Source organism: Paramormyrops kingsleyae, chromosome 7 (assembly GCF_048594095.1).
Source record: "Paramormyrops kingsleyae isolate MSU_618 chromosome 7, PKINGS_0.4, whole genome shotgun sequence".
In the NCBI taxonomy this organism is placed as follows: Eukaryota; Metazoa; Chordata; class Actinopteri; order Osteoglossiformes; family Mormyridae; genus Paramormyrops; species Paramormyrops kingsleyae.
The window spans coordinates 25241955-25262500 of NC_132803.1; the positions used below are offsets into that span (position 1 = coordinate 25241955).

Consider the following 20546-nt stretch of genomic DNA (forward strand, 5'->3'; position numbering starts at 1 on the left):
GCTATACTCTGTGTAAACTCTGTGAATATACCATTGTATGCTCCAGTGCTGCCCTCAGTTCAAGCATCTGCTGAATATTCCTCAGATATTCCAGCTCTTCACAAGCTTTCATGCTTCTCTTTGCGTTTGGCAAATCTTTAAACCCCCCATCTATCTTCTATGGGCTGCCTGGTTCCTGAGGCACACATCTGCATATCCACAACTGCCTGCTCCTTTTTCATTAGATCATTTCTTTAAATAACTCTTTTTGTTTTCAGAAGAGCCAGTAAACGTACTGGTGACATCATCGTCTTCACAACTTTCACTTGTATGTCCGTGATCCTGTGTCTTGGTGGACTGGATCCCTCTATGTCCTCGGGGGTGTGCCTCTCGTGGCGGAACTCCCTGTATTATCTCCAGCTGTTTCAGGTTGTTCTTGAACGCCGTGTAATTCTCTTCCTCTTGTTCCACTTCTGGCTCACAAATACTGTATCTGCTCATGCATATCTGTATTCGTCTTGCTCTCTGTGCGTGACATAATCTCATCTCACAGTAACAGTTGACTCATTGTAATTAAAGCCCATTGCTTTTCTCTATGGTCACTGTCCGTAGGCTGTGTTAAAATTATGCTGAATTCTCGTCTTTGATCTCAGACAGTTGAAATTCACCCTTAAGGTTAATTCCTTTGTAAGTAATCAGTTTAGTTTGTCGTTTTGTTAGTTACTTGGGAGATCAATCGCCATCCAAAAATATGGGACACATCACATTTTATTTGTATGGCTTATAATCCATGATTAAATCTGACCACCAGATCGATCTTTCGTTTTCCACAGAATATAAAACTGTGTAATGAATGTTATTCCACTAATAAGTGCTGGCAAGTTGAACAGAAGTATGTCTATCATCACTCAAATTTTTCCGATGCAGAAATATACAGATATGGGGGGAAAAATGTATTCATTAATGTATTTGATGTGACTGAGATGCAAAAATATTTCTGCTCAGTTTTTTCTCCACTACTTCTCTTTTCCCTACACTTTCTCATAACTTCCAAGTTAGCACCGGTGCTTGTGGTGAACCAATGAGCCAAGTTTATCAATATAAGCACCACCTAGTAGTATGTGGGTGAGTGAAAAGTGCCTATTCCGGAGTAGGGACTTAAAGGTTTAGGAACTACCTCTGAGGAACTACACTTAGGCAGAGTTCCTGTGGTGGGAATGCAACAGAAGTTCCTGGTCCTCAAAAAATTTTCCTCAGATGGGAAAGCAGCCAATGTTTAAATATAGCGCCATTGGGTTCAGGGAGACAATATTTTATCCTGGATTTATATACGTACATTGACAAACATCTCTTTAATCTTGAATGAAGTTTTCTCAGGCTGAACACCTCACCATACACTTAGAATATGAACACAGATCATAGTGATGAACATGGAGTTTACCACATCAATGGAGAACCTGCTGCTTATTAGAATTTGATTAAATTCATTCATTGTTTTGGGTGATCGAAAAATGGAATGTTGTGATAAACCTGTGGGCTGAATGAGGTATTGAAAATAAACTTGAAAACTGCCTGAAACAAACATCATCTTCAACCAGGGTGTTCATTTATTTTTATAGCAGTCATACTTATTAATCTGAAATAAATGTGCAAGAGGGGACCTGGGTTTTTATCCTGGAAGTAGGGCTCAGGTTATGTAATAAATTGCAGATTGTGACTTATGCAGATTAGGGCTATTTTTGAGCTTGTTCTGCTCCAGTCAAATTGGTGAATACTCTGTAAAGGTAATAGGATGTGTGGTATTCCGAATCTCAAACTGACATCTCCATGAGAATCACGGAGCTTGTCAGAGCTTCCAGCAGATGTGTCCCCATCCTTACTTGGACACCTCTGTCACTTATATCCTCACTGGCTGTTACTTTTTCATTTTCCTTTTCCTTCTCTGCTCCACTCTTGCTAGCTTTACTTTCTTTCTTTCTGTCCACCTTGTGCCGTAAATTTGCTTGGCACTGGTAATTAACCCATTACGACATGGCAGATTAATGGATAGGTTTTCGCTTTAGCTGTCTGGGTAGGTTTCTCTTGAGCTGAATTAAGTCTCTCTTTAGAAGAGCAGCAGGCTGGTTGTGTTGAGCTGGATTTTTGGCATTAAATAAACAAAATGAAAAAAATGGGTCTATTGAAAAGCAAACCTGCTAGGCTTAAAAAAAAAAAACTGGCACGTTAGACTAGGTGATAGACAGTTTGTCTGTTTATTTTTTTGGCTAACCAGTTCCTCTTTATTCCAGTTAATAATTATATGAGGTCAGTGTTCGAGCACTGAGCTTTAAAATAGCTGTAGTTTCCAATATATTTTTTTTTAATTTATCCCTAACATTTCAGAAGTATCAAAATGAGTATTCACAGCCTAACACCAGTGCAGAATAACCTGACCGGCAGTCATTTGGTGAAACTTATTATAGTACACTGTATTCTCTTGCCACATATCTTATTTTTCAGGATTGTGATTGTGCATTGTGATTGATTACTTTAGTGGAAGACCATTTGTCTTGGATTTGCAATGTATTAATGGAGTAGACTGAGTATGTTATTCGTTGTCATGAGAATTTCAGATGACTACAGTGGAAATGAAATGCAATTTGTTCTTGTTTGCTCAATGCGTGTGACATGTTCTGCGTTACAGGGCCTAGTTCTGTTCGTCATGAAGCTCTAAGAGGACCTTGTCCAATATTAGGATATGGGGGCTAACACAAGCCAGGTCAATGACCTGTCGCAAAATCCAAGCCTCGGATCCTTGGTTGGGACAGAGGCCATTTCTGAAAATGACCCCTTCTGGAATCAGCTGATTTCCTTCACTTTCACCAGTCCTACCAGCAGGTGAGTTCTTGATCGATTTGCAAACAAAAAAGGTGACTCCAAAAGTGGGTTGAAAAATGATGGATGGGAATACAATTAACTAAGAAATTCATGGGAATACAATTAACTAAGAAATTAGCTAATTTAAATTGAGATTTAACATTTCTTAGGACTGAGGAATGTGTGATGTAGTATAGTCTAAAGTTCTCATTGTGTAAGTTGTGTTCACATCCACACCATAATGGGTCTTTACTGCGGGTCCTTTGATACTTACATTTTCAGTGAATACCAATAATTGGGGAGAGAAAAAAAAATGTGATCACAGCATCTACAAAAATGTTTTTTTTTGTGAACTTGAATTGAAGTTGCATATTTTTGTTTTTATATTTAAAATGTATATCAAGATTTTTATTTAGTAACTTCTTTTATAGACCTGTTAGCTATTGTTGCTGCAGCTTCTGTTGCTGAGGCTGTTGTGCAGCCATGTCACGACGTCTTTATAGCGGTTGTATGCTGCATATACTGTTAATTCAAGATGGCTGGTATGGCAGCCATTTTGCTAAGCCTGTTTTGGTTATATGGGAGTCTGAAAATGGCCAGAGTCTGTGAATCCACGTGTGCAGGCTTCGGCCATGATCTCCCCACCCCAGCAAAAATATTTGTTTACCTCTTAATTAAAACCATGTTGCATTTCATCTAGACAAATCCCACTGTACTGTCCTCCTTGTATTCTCTGAATGGTAATACATGAAGCTGGATTTCATATGAATGGTTTTAACTCCAGCTTAAAACTGAAAATTGACTTTAAGGTCGTCACTTTGAAGAACTTTAAAGAAGACCTGATGTTTCCATGAGAATGACTCCATGAGGACGAAAATCGATAAACACTTAGACAAGGATTTATTAGGGATTTTTTTTTTTGAAAACTGTGTGCTGACAATTTACAAACTGGGGATGCCCTACACTGTCAGAAAGAAAAGTGTCAACGTGTAGCTTTGAGGATGCTATTACATGTCACTGGGGCTGTCCCCTCAAGGTTTTGCCAATTGTACCCTAGCTGCAGGTAAATGTACCTTTTAAGGTACAGAAATGGATACTGAGGAGCTTTTTGTACCATTGGGATACATTAATGATGTTTGTCCCTTGGGAAACAAACGTGTACCTGGGCTGTACCAATTATTCTGACAGTGTAGTATTACAACAGCATGTTATGGAGTCCCATTGAAAAACTGTGTTTTGCTCCTGCACTCTGATTACCTCGCTTTAGAGCTTGAGTGAGGTCTCTTCCAGATCCTGTGCAGTACAAAAAGGACCACATATCTGTTTTATTATAGCTCATAGTCCTGTGAATGGTGCAGCGTGAACTGTACTTCACATTCATGTGTGATTATGCTGCTGGGAGCGTGTAGTGTTTACAGTGGGTGGAGCTGTGGTCCTGTCACACCCAGCCTGGCCTGTGTGGGCGGCGGCCTGCATAGGTGACTGATCACTTCCTGTTCCTTTTTCAGCAGAGACTCCAAACTGTTGGAGGAGGCCGTCATCCCGCTTGCCAAGATCCTCAGTACGTCCTGACACCTTTCATAAATGCTTGATGTTTTGTAGTTTGTTCCAGTTTCTACATGTCACTATTGTTACATTTTGATATCTAAGTAGAGCTGCACAAAGGACAGAGCCATAAGGCACACACTAATTATAAATGTCTGTGTGTGTATGTATGTGTGTAATACTTCATAAAACAGAGGACAATATGAGTAGCAGTAAGAACCAAATGATTTTTAGCAGCTGTTTTTTTGGCTTCTTGACTATTATTGCCTTCTGAGCACTATCGTATATGTTAAAGATTGGTGCCCTCTTCTGATATACTAATACCCCCCCCCCCCCATGGCCACCATCGCTTTGCTTCACTTGTTGTACTTGGCAGTTGAAAACAATCCTAGGACAGGAAACTTCGGAGCCCTTGTGAAAATTTTCCTTGGACGCACCAAAGAGCTGAAAATATCAACAGAATGCCAAGAGTAAGTATGTGAAAATAAGTGTGAGTGGACGAGACTGGGCGCCCCCAGGGGCCAGTGCTCGGCGCCCTGCGCTGCTGCTCTGCTCGGCGCCCTGCGCTGCTGCTCTGCTCGGCGCCCTGCGCTGCTGCTCTGCTCGGCGCCCTGCGCTGCTGCCGCGCTTGGCGCGCTCTGCTCTGCTCTGCTCTGCTCTGCTCGCGGCGCTCTGCGCTGCTGCTCTGCTCGGCGCTCTGCGCTGCTGCTCTGCTCGGCGCCCTGCTCTGTCTCCCCTCATCCTGTCGGAGGTCATTGGCTCAGGGCAGCTTCCCAGATCAGGGCTTTCGCAGGAAATATACAATCTGGTTATTTATTTATAAATTCCTCTGCAGAGAATCAATGTCTGAGAGAGAGATAAAGAGATGTTATTGACAGTGAGATGCCCAGCTGGGTAGAGCTCTGATCAGATAAGGAAATCTACAGCTCCAGATTTGTTATTGGTGTATTTTTTGGGATGGATGAATGTTTCTCTGTGATGGAGAGGGAGGCATATCAGACTGGGCAGTGTTTCTGATGCAAAGGATTTTTCACACCAGGGAGACATGCTAAGCTGTAGGCCTTTCTTTTTTGAACCTACGACGGAAAGCATGTCTTTTGAATCTTTCCACAAACATTTATCAATACTCTCCCTTTTTGTAATGAGTTTAGGTAATGAGGTAATGGCATTTATGTGTTTCTGAGTTTGCGCCTTGGTTAACGAACACACCCACTTCCGTCTCTGCAGCCAGCTCTTCATCTGGCAGGCCCACAACGCTCTCTTCATGATCCGCTGCTTGCTGAAAGTCTTTGTCCGAGAGATGAGCGAGGAGGAGCTGCACATGCAGTTCTCCTACCAGGAGAGGGCGCCAGGCTCCAGTGGTAAGCTTGGTGCTCTTTAGCCTTTTCACATTGCAGGCCGGAGCCAGTGACAGGAAGTGTACAGACTCCTGAAGAAGAGGGAAAGTAATGCACCATACGGCTAAAAATACTGCTACAGGTCAATACTACTTATAAAAAGAAAGGACAGGCTTGAGTTTTATATTTGTAATAATGGTAAACCAAGAACTGCCTTTTAAATTTTGAGAGCTGAAATGGTATGGATTGAAAGTGTGTTTCATTTATGCATGCTTTCTAGTATTTTTTTTCCATGTGTTATAATCTTTCACAGAATCATTGGCTAAAAACAAGGAAAATACAAAAATATCGATTTTAGTAACGTAGGTCCCAATTCAAAATTTCAGAAAAGTTTCCTGGCAAATTGGTGCTAGATGGGAAATATTAGTGGGATTCTTTGAAGCTGGTGTTACCTGAAGAGATCGTTGTATGAATAATAGAGAGATGGTGGAAAATTCTAAGGCTTCCAGGATGTATTCATTGGAAAGTGTCTGCTTCTGCTTCACATCAGTCTGTTGCCTTGGAGAACATGAAGAATTACTTTTAAGAACTATCTTTTAAAAAAACCTTTTTCCTTTCATGTATATTTAGCCTTGAGGCCTTAACTTCTTTGTGTAAAACCAGTTCTAGTATAGCTGCTGTTTGTCCTTTTCAGTAACTCTAAGATGATTAAGGTAAAATGGAAGAGATTTTGATTTTCATTCCCTCCTTTTTCGAGCAGAGACGGGAAGCGAAGACCTCCTTGAGGAATTAATCTGTAACCTTGTCCACCTGATCGTGGAGGTGCCCCTGCTGTAAGTATCCTGCCGGGGAGGGGCTGTGAGAGTTTGTGGCTTCTGGGCCTTAACCGGATCGGAGGAGAAGCCGTCCTGGCTACAGGTGCTGCAGGACTTGGGTTAGAGAGCACAGTCTCTGTGCCGAATCACTTTTCCTTATTATTATTATTATTATATTTTATTTTATTATTCATTTTAGGCAGGACATGGAAACTCTATAATGTGTGATATTGTTCTGCTTTAGTTTGCGCATTTTTGACCTGAACTTTAGCCTTTTTTCCCTTTATGGCTGAACATAAAAGGGCTCTATGTGGGTGAATTGCAGTATTATGAACACGCTGCACCAAACCCGATTTTGGCACTGCTCCCTTCTCAGGCTCCTCCTCATTGTCAGGGCTTGTCCTTCGCCGTTCTGTCTCTCTTTCGTCTCCAACCATGCCAAGCGGGTGTTTCTGGCTCGGGCAGCCTGCTTTTCAGAGCAGACGGGGAGGGGGGGGTTTCCTGTTGCACCTGTGCTCACCTGCCATCTGCTCTCTGGGACTTATTCAGGTTGCCGGGTGATCTTTGTCAGATGGGATTATGGGGGAGGTGTGGCCGGTTGGGGTGTGGCCGGCAGTGCGGGGCTTGGCCCCGGGGCGGGCCGTAGGCTGAATGGGTGGGGGTTGTGGCCAGAGGCGGGGCCACAGGCTGAATGGGTGGGGGGTCTGGCTAGGGGCGGGGCCACAGGCTGAATGGGTGGGGGGGTCTGGCTAGGGGCGGGGCCACAGGCTGAATGGGTGGGGGGTCTGGCTAGGGGCGGGGCCACAGGCTGAATGGGTGGGGGGTCTGGCTAGGGGCGGGGCCACAGGCTGAATGGGTGGGGGGTGTTGCCAGGGGCGGGGCCACAGGCTGAATGGGTGGGGGGTGTTGCCAGAGGCGGGGCCACAGGCTGAATGGGTGGGGGTGTGGTCAGGGGCGGGGCCACAGGCTGAATGGGTGGGGGTGTGGTCAGGGGCGGGGCCACAGGCTGAATGGGTGGGGGTGTGGTCAGAGGTGGGGCCACAGGCTGAATGGGTGGGGGTGTGGTCAGAGGTGGGGCCACAGGCTGAATGGGTGGGGGTGTGGTCAGAGGTGGGGCCACAGGCTGAATGGGTGGGGGTGTGGTCAGAGGTGGGGCCACAGGCTGAATGGGCGTGTCATGGAGTCGGCGGCTTTGTGCAGTGCCATGGCGCCGTGCTCCTCAGGGTGTCCCTGCACGGTGCCCATTGCCGGTGTGCGTTTCAAAGGTGCCGCCAACTTCCTCTCTCCCTCCATGTCTGCAGGGATTATCTCTCTGCCACGGCCTTCAGACTGTATTATGTGTTGATGTGTGTCTTTGAGAACCAGCTTGCGGCACAGGGGGGAACAGCGATGGGCTCAGCATGTTTAATAAGAAAAACAAAACCATAAAGAGCGCTCACTTAGTTTTGAATGGGACATTTTTTTAAAAGAAAAACGGCAGCCTGGTTATCATGCATTATCATGCAAGCACGCTTATATCAAAACGAATTTTCCCATTAGAAATAATGGAAACTCAGATGATTCGTTCCACAACCCAAAAATATTAATATAAAAATGATTAATACAAAATGTAAAGTAAAAATGCATAAAACAAATTAACCTGCACTTTACCTTTGAAAAGAATCGTGGATGGAGTGAGGGAGATGAGAGAGGAGAAGATGGTAGGAAGACTTTCACTATAACGGAATCACTGCTATCTGTTGGCTCACTGGAATCTTTTTCTTTTTGTGCGACTTTAACAGGGAACCTATCCAATAACAGCCGCTTTTGCCTCCTTTTCAATTTCATGGAAATGTGGACATTGCATTGTCGTTAAAGATTCATCGCTCGCACTGTTACGCCCTTATTCGGATGGTGCTTTTCTAATAAATTTCGACTATGAGTGAGGCACACCGACTCAGACCGAGCATGGAAAACAATTACCCACAATCCCGCAGCGAGAGAGAGAAGAACCATCGGCTCAGTTGTGATTACGTAATGCTCGGCAGACAAAGCGTTTACGTAATACTCGTATTGCAAGACCTGGCTCGTTTATCAAGTTAAAATTTATAAAAAGTTTTTGCTTGTCTTGCAAAATACTCATAAACCAAGTTACTCGCAATCCGAGGTTGTACTGTATGTATTCCAATAAGTACAGAGTATTTTATAAAAGGTATTTAGCATCCTGCTATGCTAATGTACGACGGAAAGTGCCACGCATGGCAAATATTCAGTTTTTATTATGCTTCAGTCTAGGAAAACGGATGTCCTAAACAAATAATATTTACATGTACAGTTTCTACTTTTCCTACCACCAAATGTAACAAGCGTACAGTTATAAACTTTACATTTCAGTACGTTTCGTTTTCCCTCAGCATTCTGTTTAGAAGTGCAGAAAATCTCTTCCAATGTAAACGACTGGATTTTTTTCCCTTCATTAAGAGCAATTTGTTGTACTGCCTTGGCCTAAAACTAAGCTGGATCCTTTTTGTTTTTGGACGTTTGTCTGGAGCTTCCGACAGATGTTCCAGGATGCAAGGCTAGCAGTCAGATGGGTCCGGTCAGGACGTTTCTCCTGTTACTCCAGCATCACGCTGGAAGCTTGTTGTTCGATTGGCTGGTGAGAGAGAACTCCATGCTAGGCCGCTTCCTGTGACAACTCTGGCAGTTGGTGATAGGTGTGGCCATGAAAATACCCCCTGTGAGAGACGTTACCCCCCTGCAGCTGGGCATAGATCCTTTACAGGGAACACAATAAATGGTAGAGATCCATGGAAAAGGATACCTTGCTCTGAGAACATGGGGGGGGGGGGCTTTCGTAGGGAATCTGTGCCTTTGCCCCAGAGTCATCTGCCAAGTAATAGGAAAACAAAGCTGAACATGGGTGTCAAGGGAAACGGAACATCAGCATGACTATTCAAGGTCTCACCAAATTTGTTTGCCGTTACTTGTAACACTAATGCCAGGGGCATTTTAAACAGTGACAGGATATGAGTTCTTGTGATTTACATCACTGTGAGGTCCCATTTGATAAACTGCTCCACTGCTGAAAGAGGCTGTGTTAACTGTAAGCCATTATTATAGCCTGTACTGTATGTAATACCGGAGTCTCCGATGTTGTTGCGGCTGATGGAGCCACAGGGGGCAGTGTTCTGTGGTGCCAGGAGGAGGGTCAAGTACCTCGTCTACCCAACAGAAAGATGGCCCTGCAGTGCCAACACCAGCAGCTGGCCCCAAAATGAGGGAGATGGCTGTAAAAAATATATAACACTTTTCGCTTTAGAAAGTAAAAGCGGCGTTTGCCAAGTGACTGCAGGAGGCTCGGAAATGGACGCGGAGCTGGTGAAAGTAGCAGGAAGGAAAGAACAATGGTGATTGATCATGAGGGAGTGACACCCTGACTCCGGCTGACGCTGGGGAAGGCAGGGAGTAGGGCTGTGCTGTGCTGTGAAGAGTCTAATGCAGCTACTGGGGACGGTTAGACTGGTGAATCTGTTACATTCATTTCTGAGTGTGTGTTTCCTGAAAGATGATTCAGAATTACCTTTTATACCCATCGACCGTCATGTGGGAAAACGTTTTGCATCTGCTGATGTGATCAGAGTTGTTTATACAGCCTTGTGTCAACTTGCGTTCGCATTTGGGACCGGCACCGCCAGATGCAAGTAGCTTTAGTTGTATCTCAGTATTGTAATTGTCCATCACGTAAACATTACTATACGCATGCTGTATTACAAGTGAGAGAGGTGCACAGTGAGTGGCTCAGTGAACTAAGTCTCTGTGCCTGTGATCGGAAGGTTATTGGTTCTAGCCTCGGCCTTGGCAGAACAGTTGCATGTCCGTGGGCCTTTGAGCAAGACCCTTAACCCCCAGCTCCTGGGGTGTTGCACAGTGGCTGAGCCTGCACTGTTACCCCCAAGCTATGGAGAGCAAGATGGAGTAGGCGAAGAGAAGCATCCCAGTGTACTTGTGCAAATGGCAAACAAAGGATTCATCGTGTTTTTTTTCATTTTTGTCATTTTAGATATGGAAAGTGGGAAGGATTGCATGGTAAACCGGTACTGAAAAAAACCACGGTACTAGAGTTTTGAAAACTGTAAAATATCAGCTTTTTGAAAAAGTCGATATTTTTATTATGTGAATGGATATTTGATATGGTTAAAAGGAATCTGTCTCTCTAAGCTCAACACTGACAGCAGTGACATTGCCCTAGTGGTCAGTGTGATGTCGCAGGAATCGGCTGAGATCAGCGGTGCAGTTTTTCACTTTGTCGAGGTTTACAGTGAGTCGTCATACGGCCAGCAGAGCTGCCCGTTCTCCTGCGCTGGTTACACTAAGTGATACACCCACTAATGTCCTACTACATCCGCTTTCAGGTGTCTCTCAGTCAATGTACAGTGGTACCTCAGGACTCGAATTTAATCCGTTCAGAACTCCGGATCGAATCCTAAAAAGTTTGAGTTGTGATCGAATTTTCCCCATAAGAAATAATAATGAAAACCAATTAATTAAGAAATAATGGAAAACCAATTAATTGGTTCCAAAAAATTACACCGAAATAATGTTTTTTTTTTTTTTTTTTTTTTGAACCGGATAAAACAAAAAGAGCATATACTGTACTAAACACATCTAAGCACATTTATCAAAACAGTAATTTGTAAAGTAAGAAAATAAATGTACAAAATAAATGTACAAAAGTCACGGTTTGACTTCTGATATTCAGATCGAGTTCTAGGTAATTTTTTTTCGAACTGGTTGGTTCGACTTTTAAGAAATTCGAATTATGAGTTCGAGAACTGAGGTACCACTGTATATCATTTACTACGGACCTCGGATGTAAACGCGATCAGGCATAACTCAATATAAGACTATTTAATATTTCCAGAAAATTATGGATATTTGTAGGAATGAATAGGGCTGCAATTATGATGTGATTAAGAATATGGGTTTCTAAGCAAAATGCTAACAAATTACTGAAAGATAATACCTGAGATATTTACAGTTATATCTTTTGTTTTTTTTCATTTGTGTCTGTCTCTCTCTGTCTTTCTGTATAAGCTGGGAGTACATTTCTGGCTTAGTTATATTTGATAGTCAGTCCTAAGTAAAGGCGTTTAAAAAAAAAAAAAACAAAAAAAAACAAAAAACATATAAACTGTATTTTGTTGTAAATCTGTAGATCATGCTTATTATTGCATATCAGTTTTAGTTATGTTTTAGGTTTTATAGAGTTTTGTCCATTTGGTTCTTTTCCAAGTAATGTACTTTTGCTGGACTTTGGGGCTCAGAAGACTTAGCATTGCTTGTGAAGTAATGATCTGTAAAAACAAAGTCTGCAATACTGTCGGATAAATTACTACGCGTACTTTATTTTTGGGCCATTCTTCTACAAAGTTCAGTGATATAATTGAATTGGGCACATATGTACTGCTGAGCCGCTGTGTAGTTGGCATGATGTGCGTTTTCCTTGGCATGCACCGCCAAGTTGTAAATGCGGAAACCTCTGCGAGACTGCTGTATATCCCAGGCCTGCAGGAAACTTTGAAGATACGGGTCACCGACCTGGACAGTCTTGTCAGATTGCTATGAGATCATGGACTTTCTGGTGGGTGCAGTTCCCAGAAAGATGGCGATAGTTTTCTGGAAAATACTCGTTCCATCTGATTGACAAAAATAAATAAATAAATAAAGATGAAAAGGAGCTGTTATTTATGAGGAAGTGTTGCTGTAGTTCATGAAATAGAGAGGTGATGCGTGGCTCAGGGGTTACTATGCTGAGCCGAAGGTTACCGGCTCAAACCCCAGGATCAGCAGAATAATTTCAGTACTGGGTCTTTGAGCAGAAGGTTACCAGCTCAAACCACAGTATCAGCAGAATAATTTCAGTGCTGGGTCTTTGAGCAGAGGGTTACTGGCTCAAATCCCAGGATCAGCAGAATAATTTCAGTGCTGGGTCTTTGAGCAGAAGGTTACCAGCTCAAACCACAGGATCAGCAGAATAATTTCAGTGCTGGGTCTTTCAGCAGAGGGTTACCGGCTCAAATCCCAGGATCAGCAGAATAGTTTCAGTGCTGGGCCTTTCAGCAGAAGGTTACCGGCTCAAATCCCAGGATCAGCAGAATAGTTTCAGTGCTGAGCCTTTCAGCAGAAGGTTACTGGCTCAAATCCCAGGATCAGCAGAATAGTTTCAGTGCTGGGCCTTTGAGCAAGGCCCTCATCACCAGTTGTTCTAGGGACTGTCTAACTCTGCATTCTCAAAAATGTATGTTGCTTTGTATTAAAGTATCTGCTAAATATTTTTACATTTTACAATTAACACCCTATAGTGAAGTGACTTCATACAGATAAATAAGATTATTAGTGTACAAACAAGGGTTACAGTGATACTCTGTCAGTACAGCGTATTTTTAAATGCACATTAATTTGGTAAAGAACCTCTTCAGTGAAGCAATTAGGGGCTGAAATTGAGTGGAAACTGGGAAGTGTACCCCTTTGGTGTTATGACTGGATTTAAAAAAAAAATAATAATCTTATTAACTGAATTGGTATCATATACTGTATTGCATTTAATTATCAGGCATCTGGAAATATGAACATGATCTTATAACGTATAAATGTTCAGTGGCCTACCACTTGCTTTTTTTCTGCTTAATCACTCTTCTATAGGCTGAATAATTTTCACTGTTCTATTCTAAAATATATTCTTGCCTTTTGTCATGGTGTTTGCATTTCAGTCTCCTTTGTATGCTCTTCGAGGTGACACTTTCCAAAGTCTTTTTCTGATTTGTCTTTTTTTCCTCCAGGGATATTACCTACAGCATTCTGTTTGAGGCAGTGACCACACTCCTTGTCCTGCTTTCATATCAACTTTTCCACAAGGAGATACTGAGGGATGGAATCATCTACAAGTACCTGATGCTGGGGAAATGGTGAGTGGGAATCGCCGGCTAAGATCTAGCTATGATTAAAGTGCCACAAGATGGTGCTCAAGAAGAGACTGTGCCTTGTAGCTTTACGCAAGAAATCGAATGCAACAATAAGAAATTGGACAATATTACATTCCGTAATGTTCTCACGTCCTGTGAAAATTACCGGGCATAGATGTCCACTGGGAGTAGTGGGTGTCTGCCTCGTGTGGACTGCAGTGTCTAGATGTCGAAAGCGGTACATCGAGGGCACTTTACCCAATACCCAGTGGTGTAAGTACATGAGACGCTGGGTGGCCCAAGTTCCTCGTTGTTGTAACGTTGTGGTAACTGTTGCTGGGAGAACCGGTCCTGCAGGGAGAGGCCAGCCATGGCACCCAGGAATGCTTCTGCAGCTCGGTCCAGAAAAGTGTCCTTGAATTACAGCCGCTGGATTTAATGTGCAAACTCTGTCCAAACCAACCCCTCATTCGGTTAAAGCACTGATCGTTTTTCATAGTATACGGTTAAACGAAGCGCTGAAACGGTGCTTCTTCGGTGTTTCACCTCATAGTTTATGCTTCGTGAAGAAGCTTTTTAAAGTGAATTTTTCCACAAGCGAATTATCATGTAAATTTCTATATAAATATTCTTTTCTTTTCCCAGCAATACTAAACAGCACACATGCTTATATGGGTGGGGTGGGGTGGGGGGTGCTAGTTTCCTTGCAAACAACATAAATTTGGGGAAGAAAAAGAAAAAGTCTTTGCAATGGAGTTATGGTGGGACTGACTGCTTTCTACACTTAACAGGCCGTTCATTTAAAAAGTAAACATCAGATGAAGCTGTATTGACAATCCCTTTACGTGAATGTTTTGTCCATTCATGCATTTGTGTGATGCGTAGGGTAGAGATCAGTGCTGTGTTGTGCTGACGCCGCGTCACTCTGCTTCTCCGCAGTGTGGACCTCACTAGCCGCCTGGTGAAGACCCTGCTTTACAACTTCATCCGGCAGGAGAAGTGTCCGCCTCCTGTCACCCATATTTTCGAATCGCAGTCTGAAGGAGGGGGACTTTTGTATGGACTTGCTTCCGGTGTAGCAAGTAAGTATCACAAGGCTGTGTGCAATATTTTACCGCTAAGTGAACACTGAAAAAAGACATTGGACTATAACAGTACTACGGTACATTAAAGTTTCTCCCTTTGCCTTAATTAAGACTCTCAGGGATGCATGTAAAATTGGGAATTATGGGTTGTGTTGTCAGATACTAATCCGATACTGTGGGATTCCCAAAAAACTGATGGGGGGGACTGACAATAAAATTGCCTGGGGGAGGCGGGTAGGCATTCCTATGGCTCCATTTTGCCCGAGGCGATTTGCACGGGCCAGACATTTACTTCTTGCTGGCTGGGTTTGCTCTGCTGGCCCCTTTTCGGGAATCCTGATGTACCATGACTCATAGCTCAGTGAAACACAATGCATGGCAATTATGGGTCATAACTCAAACTCTGCAGCTTGGAGTATCAGTGCTTTATACAAATAAATTCACATGTTGATGCAGGATTAGACATAGCGTTGGATTTACCACTGTTTCGAATTTTGTTTGAAACCTTGTTCAAGACGTTTACTCCTAGTTCGCTGGCTTAACCAGCAGAGTTTGGTAGCATAGTCTTTCGAAGTGTTATAAAGCTAGTTGAACAATAACATGCTTTGGCTGTTAGTTTAACTTTAAGTGGCCCTTTTAGAAAAGCAGTCTTGAATGGTCTGATGGTCACAAAATTATATGCAGGTGTGTGTTTGGTGACCCCTGATTTGTAGTAATTTCTGCTTTGGCGCACTGATGGTGCTATAACAGTAAGAAAAGTAGTATAAACAATCAATAACTCATGAACCATTTCCTCGATTAGTCCGAGTTCTCTCAATCTGCCACTGTTGGAATTTTTAACTTTACCCAGATGGTCAGGATTATTGGTGGGGATTGAGCTTGTAGTGCCCATCAGACAGAATTACCGATGGTCCATACATGAGAAACTCGCTTAATATATCGATCTCTCAACCTCGTACCTTTAGTGTAAAATGACGGATTAGCAAAATGCTATTGTTTGTGTCTGCCGGGGAATCCAGCTGGGTTTTAGGCCTTTTTGAATTTCATAAGAACCTATAAGAACGTTCCCTTTTTAGGCCACTTGTCCAGTTTGCGTGAGATTTTTTTCCGGGCTTATTGATTTGAGGTTTGCAGGGCTGTTGAGGAATTTGGAGCCATGATCAGGCTCGGGGAATGAGGATATTATAGGGGGTGAATGCAGCAAAAACACAGAAGTGCTGAGGCGTGCATTTTTTCTTGGAACTGCACTAATACTCAATCCTTATCTATCTGGTTCACTGCTTATTTATTGTTTTGTTTAGTCTACAAGACTTACAGAGAAGATCTCTCAGGATTCTATGGGCCATTATCACGCTGTTTCGGTCTAAATGATTTGTCTAATGTTTTTATTTGTTCTCTGTTGGAATACTAGCATGGGTTTATGCCTTGCAATACAGTTTGAGTGGAACCTTGTGGCTTATAATAGAGCCTAAAAAACATACAGAGAAGGACAGTTTTTGATCTTCTTACAGATATCTTTTTGAGTAAATGTACACTCACCTTAAGGATTATTAGGAACCCCTTTTCAATTTCTCATTAATGCGATTATCTAATCAACCAATCACATAGCAGTTGCTTCAATGCATTTAGGGGTGTGGTCCTGGTCAACACAAACTCCAAACTGAATGTCAGAATGGGAAAGAAAGGTGATTTAAGCAATTTTGAGCGTGGCATGGTTGTTGGTGCCAGACGGGCCGGTCTGAGTATTTCACAATCTGCTGAGTTACTGGGATTTTCACGCACAACCATTTCTAGGGTTTACAAAGAATGGTGTGCAAAGGGAAAAACATCCAGTATGCGGCAGTCCTGTGGGCGAAAATGCCTTGTTGATGCTAGAGGTCAGAGGAGAATGGGCCGACTGATTCAAGCTGATAGAAGAGCAACTTTGACTGAAATAACCACTCATTACAACCGAGGTATGCAGCAAAGCATTTGTGAAGCCACAACACGCACAACCTTGAGGCGGATGGGCTACAACAGCAGAAGACCCCACCGGGTACCACTCATCTCCACTACAAATAGGAAAAAGAGGCTACAATTTGCACGAGCTCACCAAAATTGGACAGTTGAAGACTGGAAAAATGTTGCCTCGTCTGATGAGTCTCGATTTCTGTTGAGACATTCAAATGGTAGAGTCAGAATTTGGCGTAAACAGAATGAGAACATGGATCCATCATGCCTTGTTACCACTGCGCAGGCTGGTGGTGGTGGTGTAATGGTGTGGGGGATGTTTTCTTGGCACACTTTAGGCCCCTTAGTGCCAATTGGGCATCGTTTAAATGCCGCAGCCTACCTGAGCATTGTTTCTGACCATGTCCATCCCTTTATGACCACCATGTACCCATCCTCTGATGGCTACTTCCAGCAGGATAATGCACCATGTCACAAAGCTCGAATCATTTCAAATTGGTTTCTTGAATGTGACAATGAGTTCACTGTACTAAAATGGCCCTCACAGTTACCAGATCTCAACCCAGTAGAGCATCTTTGGGATGTGGTGGAACGGGAGCTTCGTGCCCTGGATGTGCGTCCCACAAATCTCCATCAACTGCAAGATGCTATCCTATCAATATGGGCCAACATTTCTAAAGAATGCTTTCAGCACCTTGTTGAATCAATGCCACGTAGAATTAAGGCAGTTCTGAAGGCGAAAGGGGGTCAAACACCGTATTAGTATGGTGTTCCTAATAATCCTTTAGGTGAGTGTATATGAAAATTGAAATTTTATTTTGGTTTTTGAAATGTCAGATGTATGATAATTGCATAAATGTGGCCTGTTTTGGCTAAATTTCTTGATTTGAATGTTAAGCTAGTAGCTGCAGCTGTCCACACAGGATAGTGTTACTATGGAAACTAATGCCAATTTTAGATTATTGTTGGCTTGTTAAAATGTATAATTTAGATTTTTTTCCTGAGGCAGTGTAGTTGCCACAGATTGGGGATTACGCTATACTGTATGTCTGTCTGACCATCCATCCATCTGAGTCCGGTTTGCGGGGGCAGCAGTCTAAGTCCTGTAACATTCTGATCAGGGTTTTAGTGATCCTGGGTCCTAATCCAGGCAAACTAAGGCACCGGGCTGGATGGAATTGCAGTCCATCGCAGAGCACAAATACTGTATGGACAAAAGTATTGGGACACCTGGCCATTACACCCACAGGACATCATTCTAAATCCATAGGCATCAGTATGGAGCCCTGCTTTGCAACTGTAACAGCTGTCACTCTTCGGGGAAGGCTTCCCATGAGATTTTGGAGTGTGTCTGTGGGATTTTTTGCCCAGATGTCTTGGTATGCATATCAGCTGTGCCTATCAAGCCTTCCCAGAAGAGTGGCAGCTGTTATAGCTGAAAAGGGGGGACCAGCTCCATGTTGATGCCTATGGATTTAGAATGGGATGCCAGAAAAGTTCCTGTGGGTGTAATGGCCTGGTGTCCCAATACTTTTGTCCATATAGTGTACATGCAGAAACAGACACACTATGGGTGATTCAGAAACACCAGTTAGCCTAACTGCATGTCTTTGGGCTGTGGAAGGAAACCGTAGTATCTAGGGGTTATAAGTAAATGTTAATTGTTGTGGAAACTATCCTGGGAAATGTGAGACTAGTAGACCTGGGTAGCACTTGCAGTTGAGCCTCCAGTTCTCTATGGATGACATCCAACATAGAGGCACGTTGGGGCTTTAGCTGAATAATCCAGGGCTGAATCTCCTTTATGCTTAACTCTGACTAAACACTCCTGTCTGCACACTGAGTAACTGAGTGGATTTCAAACCTCCTATGACCCCGTGGACATGGTGGACTCTGGGCCGACGTTCCAGAGGCTGCAAACAAGTTAACATAAGGTCACATTTGCATGTCTGCTCTTAAGGACTTTCTGGTGCAGAATGTTGTTTAGCAGGGAGAGATCAGTAGGGCTTGGGGTTCGTGCTGCTCCTTCCAGATGTTTCATATTAACAAAAGGCTATGGCTCAGTCTGTCATTAATGTGGTATAATGCACACGTGTGTGTGTGTGTGTGTTTGCATAGATCACATTTGAGGACTAAATTGTCCCCAAAGTGTAGTAAAACCTGAAATTTCCCTACTTTTGGGGACATCTTTTGAGGTCACCATTTGGATAACCTCAGTTTTATAAAAATCTGTGAATGCAATCAAAAAAGTAAAAATGCCAAAAGTCTTTGGGACTTTACTTATGGTTAAGGTTAGGGATGGGTGGAGGTTAAGTGTGTCGTGTTTGGGATTATGGTTTTTCCCATAGAAATGAATGGACGGTCCCCATTTAAATAGGCTGACTAACTTATGTACAGTATATGTAAAAAATATAAATACTATATACTGTGTATATACACTCACCTAAAGGATTATTAGGAACACCTGTTCAATTTCTCATTAATGCAATTATCTAATCAACCAATCACATGGCAGTTGCTTCAATGCATTTAGGGGTGTGGTCCTGGTCAAGACAATCTCCTGAACTCCAAACTGAATGTCAGAATGGGAAAGAAAGGTGATTTAAGCAATTTTGAGCGTGGTATGGTTGTTGGTGCCAGACGGGCCGGTCTGAGTATTTCACAATCTGCTCAGTTACTGGGATTTTCACGCACAACCATTTCTAGGGTTTACAAAGAATGGTGTGCAAAAGGGAAAAACATCCAGTATGCGGCAGTCCTGTGGGCGAAAATGCCTTGTTGATGCTAGAGGTCAGAGGAGAATGGGCCGACTGATTCAAGCTGATAGAAGAGCAACTTTAACTGAAATAACCACTCGTTACAACCGAGGTATGCAGCAAAGCATTTGTGAAGCCACAACACGCACAACCTTGAGGCGGATGGGCTACAACAGCAGAAAACCCCACCGGGTACCACTCATCTCCACTACAAACAGGAAAAAGAGGCTACAATTTGCACGAGCTCACCAAATTTGGACAGTTGAAGACTGGAAAAATGTTGCCTGGTCTGATGAGTCTCGATTTCTGTTGAGACATTCAAATGGTAGAGTCAGAATTTGGCATAAACAGAATGAGAACATGGATCCATCATGCCTTGTTACCACTGTGCAGGCTGGTGGTGGTGGTGTAATGGTGTGGGGGATGTTTTCTTGGCATGTTGGGATGTTTTCTTTTTAGGCCCCTTAGTGCCAATTGGGCATCGTTTAAATGCCATGGCCTACCTGAGCATTGTTTCTGACCATGTCCATCCCTTTATGACCACCATGTACCCATCCTCTGATGGCTACTTCCAGCAGGATAATGCACCATGTCACAAAGCTTGAATCATTTCAAATTGGTTTCTTGACCATGACAATGAGTTCACTGTACTAAAATGGCCCCCACAGTCACCAGATCTCAACCCAATAGAGCATCTTTGGGATGTGGTGGAACGGGAGCTTCGTGCCCTGGATGTGCATCCCACAAATCTCCATCAACTGCAAGATGCTATCCTATCGATATGGGCCAACATTTCTAAAGAATGCTTTCAGCACCTTGTTGAATCAATGCCACGTAGAATTAAGGCAGTTCTGAAGGCGAAAGGGGGTCAAACACCGTATTAGTACGGTGTTCCTAATAATCCTTTAGGTGAGTGTATATAAAATCTACCAATCACTAGCTATAATCATTCAGATAAAAGGCAATGTCTTTTTAATATTCTGATTATGGTACATTCCCTTTCTTGGTTAGAAAGGCAGCGTATTTTCATACTGAACACTGGATAAAATGGCAGTTAGCCTTTCGGAGGCTGCTCCCTATGGAATTTTCTTCTGCCAGACTGTGTATTTTACGCAACCCTGAGCTAATTCTGAGACAGGAAAGAGACATGGGGGTGAAGCGCGATGTTATCTGGACGGGAGTAACAAAATGCGTGATGAACGTGTCGGGCTTTTCAGCTGAGGCCTGTGAACAGGCTCCGGCGCGGCTGCTCATCTGTCTGTGAATTAAATGTCATTGA

At 43.1% G+C, this 20546-nt stretch overlaps 1 protein-coding gene across 5 annotated transcripts in view; it reads left to right on the plus strand.

The window, feature by feature from the left end:
• Window positions 1-20546, plus strand: part of dym (dymeclin) — a 90113-nt gene that overhangs the window by 5210 nt on the left and 64357 nt on the right. For 3 of the 5 annotated variants that reach the window (XM_072714603.1, XM_072714606.1, XM_072714604.1), the window contains exons 2-8: window positions 2663-2856; window positions 4344-4396; window positions 4757-4850; window positions 5608-5741; window positions 6478-6550; window positions 13354-13479; window positions 14416-14558. In XM_072714603.1, coding sequence (XP_072570704.1) covers window positions 2717-2856; window positions 4344-4396; window positions 4757-4850; window positions 5608-5741; window positions 6478-6550; window positions 13354-13479; window positions 14416-14558 — 763 coding nt within the window. In that variant the 5' untranslated portion in view covers window positions 2663-2716. The remainder of the gene's footprint in view (window positions 1-2662; window positions 2857-4343; window positions 4397-4756; window positions 4851-5607; window positions 5742-6477; window positions 6551-13353; window positions 13480-14415; window positions 14559-20546) is intronic. The other 2 variants (XM_072714605.1, XM_072714607.1) reach the window with 1 other exon arrangement.